Genomic DNA, 4,718 nt, shown 5'->3' with positions numbered 1-4,718 from the left:
AGGAACACAGGATGTATGGTTAATGTAAACTAAAAGAAAAACTTAAATTGAACTACTTTTATTAATAATAATACCTCTTGAGATTATTTACATTCCAAGGATGAATTACAGCTTTTTCATCTAGGTCTTCTAGATAATAGGCTCCTATTCCGGCTATTGAAGTAATCCAATATGGCCCTTCCCAATTAGGCCCTAATTTTCCCCAAGTTGGATTCTTGGTGGTTCCCAGAACTTTTCTCAGCACCAGATCTCCTATGGCTAACGGCCTCAGCTTCACATTACTATCATAACCTTGCTTGAGTTTATGCTGGTAGTAAGCCAGTTGAACCATCGCGCTCTCCCTTCGCTCTTCGATCAGGTCCAAACTTTTCTCCAACATCACGTCGTTATTGTCCGAGGAAAATGTACTGGTCTTTAACGTTGGGAATCCAGTTTCCATGGGGATGACGGCCTCGGCTCCATAGGTCATGGAAAAGAGAGTCTCCCCCGTTGAACGTCGGGGCGTTGTTCGATATGTCCAGAGAACATATGGCAATTCTTCCACCCATTTTCCTTTTGCATCATCCAGCCTCTTCTTAAGCCCATTGACTATTACTTTGTTAACAGCTTCAGCTTGCCCATTTCCTTGAGGATAAGCCGGAGTAGAATATCTGTTTCTTATACCCAAGTCTAAACAGTATTGCCTAAAGGCATTGCTATCAAATTGAAGTCCATTATCCGAGACGAGAGTGCGTGGAGTTCCAAATCGCGAGACAATATTCCTCCAAATAAACTTCTTAACATCTACGTCTCTGATATTGGCCAAGGGCTCAGCTTCGACCCATTTAGTGAAGTAATCTGTGCCGACCAACAGATACTTTTTGTTTCCTAGGGCTTTAGGAAAAGGGCCGACAATGTCCAGCCCCCATTGAGCAAAAAGCCAAGGGCTAGAGAGAGGGTTAAGAATTCCTCCTGGTTGGTGGATATTTGGAGCGAATCTTTGGCACTGATCACATTTCCTAACATACTCCTGCGCTTCTTTCTGCATATTTGGCCACCAATATCCTTGTGTGATGACTTGGTGTGATAGAGACCTTCCCCCTGTATGACATCCATAAATACCTTCATGCAACTCTTCTAAGATTGACTCTAACGTCTCAGGAGGCACACAGAGCAGGTACGGCTCAGAGAAGGACCGTTTGTATAACTTTTTGTCCTCAGATAACCAGTACCAAGGAGGTGGCAAGGGTTGCCAAGGAGTCGGCGTGAGTATTTTCACCTCGGGGAATATGCGATAAGTCGAAAGACTCAAACTTCGTTTGCATACGCCTAACTTGGCTCAAATACCCCTGCATTCTTGGATCTCAGGCCTCCAGCTCTCCTCTCACTTGGCTGACTACCAATCTCGAGTCTGAGAATAATTCTGCTATCTTTCCGCCCATTTTCTGGACCATACTCATTCCCATCAACAAAGCTTCGTATTTCATTTCATTGTTAGTAGCCGAGAATCCTAACCTCAAGGACTTCTCGATGAATGACCTCTTCGAGGGATATCAAAACTAATCCCAATCCTGCTCCCCGTTGGTTTGCTGCCCCATCCACGTACACCCTCCAAGAGGATCCGCCTTGTGTGGATATTAGGCCAACCGATTTTTCATCCATGTTGTCTTGCTTCATATTAACTTCTTCTGGGCACTCGGCGAACTCAGCCACCAGATCGGCAAGGACTTGGCCTTTCACAGAGGTGCGAGGCATGTACTTGATATTGAAGGCACCTAGAATAGTGCCCCATTTAGCAATTCTTCTAGTGTAGTCTGCACTTCTTAGTATGGACTTGACAGGTAGCTGGGTCAAGATAATCACAGTATGGGCCTGAAAGTAATTCGGAAGTTTGCGTGTTGCATGGACCACCGCCAAGATGGCCTTTTCTAATGACAAGTATCTCACCTCGGCCTCATGAAGGGATTTGCTTACATAGTAAACTGGCCTTTGGACGCCATTGTCCTCTCGTATCAAGATGAAACTAACTGCATGAGGGGCAACCACCAGATAAGTAAACAATACCTCATCCACCTTAGGACTAGAAATGATAGGCGGCCTGGACAGGTATTCTTTCAACTGTTGGAATGCCACAGCACACTCCTCGGTCCAGTCAAATCCTTACCACTTATGTAATAGACGGAAAAAGGGACAACAACTCTCGACTGACCTAGAGATAAACCGGTTCAAAGCAGCAGTCATTCCAGTCAGTTTCTGCATTTCTTTTGGATTCCGAGATGCTTGTAAATCGTTAATGACCTTAATCTGATCTGGGTTCACTTCAATTCCTCTATGGGTCACCATGTACCCCAAGAACTTCCCGAAGCCCACACCAAAGGAGCACTTCGAAGCATTTAAGCGTAACTTATGTTTTCTCAGTATCCCAAAGATATTCGTGAGATCTTGCACATGCTCGGACACCACTTTACTCTTCACAACCATGTCATCGATATAAACTTCAATACTTCTACCAAGTTGTGGTTCAAACATTTTAGTCATCATGCGTTGGTAGGTAAAACCCACGTTTTTCAAACTGAAGGGCATCACCTTGTAATGGTAGTTCCCAATTGGGGTGACAAAAGCAGTCTTTTCCTAATCGTCCGCAGCCAGCGGTATTTGGTGATATCCTTGGAAGGCATTCAAGAAACTCATCCTAGGATGACTCACGGTTGCATCCACCAACTGGTCTATCTTCGGCATGGGAAATGGGTCCTTGGGGCAAGCCTTATTGAGGTCCGTGAAGTCCACGCACACCCGCCACTTTCCAGTCTTCTTTTTTACCACCACCATATTGGCCAACCATTGAGGATAAAAAACTTCCTTGATAGCCCCAGCCTGTTTGAGCTTGGCCACCTCACTCCTAACAGCCTCGGTGTGCTTCTTCGATGGTCGCCAAGGAGGCTGTCTCCTAGGAATAACGGCGGGATTCACATTAAGTCGATGACAAATGAAATTCGGGTCCACACCTGGGGCTTCATACGGGTTCCACGCAAACACGTCTACATTTGCTCAGAGGAATTCCAGCAACCTCTCCTTCTCTTGCAAAGGCAACTTAGCCCCAACCTGGAAGAATTTTTCCGGATCATCAGAAACAGTTACCCTCTCCAAATCTTCACACTCTACCTCATCGGCTGGTACATCCAAGCGTAATGCTGGGGGCTTTAATTGCTATAATTCATTATTGGCCGTAGCCGAGGTCTCTACCTCTGGTCGATGCTGTATAGCTGCTACTAGGCATTGCCGAGCGGCTGCCTGGCTTCCTACTATTTCCAACACTTGGCCTCTAGATGGATACTTCACTTTCTGATGCAGAGTAGACGAGACCGCTTTCAGGGTATGAAGCCAAGGTCTGCCTATAATAGCCGTGTATGGAGAGAAAACGTCTACGATAATAAAGTCTACCTCCACCACATCCGTACCGGCCTACACAGGCAGTCTGATCAATCCTTTGGGAGCGACCATCCTTCCCTCAAAACTTACTAGAGGGAAGTTGTAGGTTGTTAAATCCTCTGGTTTTAGACCTAGCCCCTTATACAAGTCTGGATACATTATATCCACAGCGCTACCTTGATCTACCATCACCCTTTTGACATCATACCCACCAATTCTCAGCGTGACCACCAGAGCATCATCATGGGGCTATATGGTTCCAACCATGTCCTCATCCGAAAAGCCCAGAATCAGGGGGACATCCACCTTGGCTTTCTTCGATGCTTGGGAATGATCCTCGGCCGGGGGTCGGAACACTAACAGTACCCTTGAGGGGCAAGACCCAGTCCTCCCTAAGGTAGCAAAAATAACGTTGATCGCACCCAGGGGAAGTCTTGAAGAAGCGTCCCCACGCATCTCTGAGCCTGCTTGACTTGCCCTATCGCTGGAGTGATGCAAGAGTTGCTTTAATTTCCCTTCTTGGATCAACTATTCCAAGTGGTCCCATAAATTCCTGCAATTTTTCGTCGTGTGCCTATGATCCTGATGATAGTGGCAATATAAGTTCGGGTTGCGTTTCCTAGGCTCTCCTGCCATCTTGTTCGGCCATTTGAAAAAGGGTTCATTCTTTATCTTCTCCAAAACCTGCTGCACCGGCTCTCGAAACACTGCATTAACCACCTGGGTGTCCGCAGAACCCGACTGCCCGACGAAGTCCTTCCGGGGTCGGTTACTGTTATAATGATCCGACCTGAAATCCCTCCTCTCCTGAGGGATTACCTTGACCTTTCCTTTTCCCTGAAGTTGATCCTCATCTACTCTTCTGTACTTATCTTTCCTGTCCATCAACTGGTGTACATTGGTAACAAGTTTACCCGTCGGAGATTTCTTTAAATCGTGATTGGCTGAGAGGCCAGCTTTGAAAGTACTTATGGCCATGTCATCGTTCTTTCCTTCTATTTCATTAAACATTTCCTAGTACCTATCCGAATAAGTCTTGAGAGTCTCGCCCTCTCGCATAGACATAGTCAGCAAAGATCCCAAAGGCCGAGGAACCCTGCTGCATGTGATAAAGCGAGCACCAAAAGCCCGGGTCAGCTTTTTGAAGGATTCAATAGAATTGGCCCTTAAGCCGTTGAACCATCTCATCGCCACCGGACCCAAACTTGATGGAAAAACCTTGCACATCAAAGCCTCATCCTTGGAGTAGATAGCCATTTTCTGGCTAAAATAGCTTACATGTTCTACTGGGTCCGACCGACCATCATATA

General features: G+C 46.2%; 1 protein-coding gene across 1 annotated transcript; it reads right to left on the bottom strand.

Moving 5' to 3' along the window:
- Window positions 1–3,936: 3,936 nt before the first annotated feature.
- On the bottom strand, window positions 3,937–4,386 carry LOC126696340 (uncharacterized). The gene has a single exon (XM_050393099.1). The coding sequence runs from the start codon at window positions 4,384–4,386 to the stop codon at window positions 3,937–3,939; it is 450 nt and encodes a 149-aa protein (XP_050249056.1).
- Between the last annotated feature and the right edge of the window lie 332 nt (window positions 4,387–4,718).

The sequence above is a fragment of the Quercus robur genome, chromosome 8, assembly GCF_932294415.1.
Source record: "Quercus robur chromosome 8, dhQueRobu3.1, whole genome shotgun sequence".
Taxonomy (NCBI): Eukaryota; Viridiplantae; Streptophyta; class Magnoliopsida; order Fagales; family Fagaceae; genus Quercus; species Quercus robur.
Note: the sequence above shows the minus strand (reverse complement) of the source record. Positions and strands in the feature narration are given on the sequence as shown.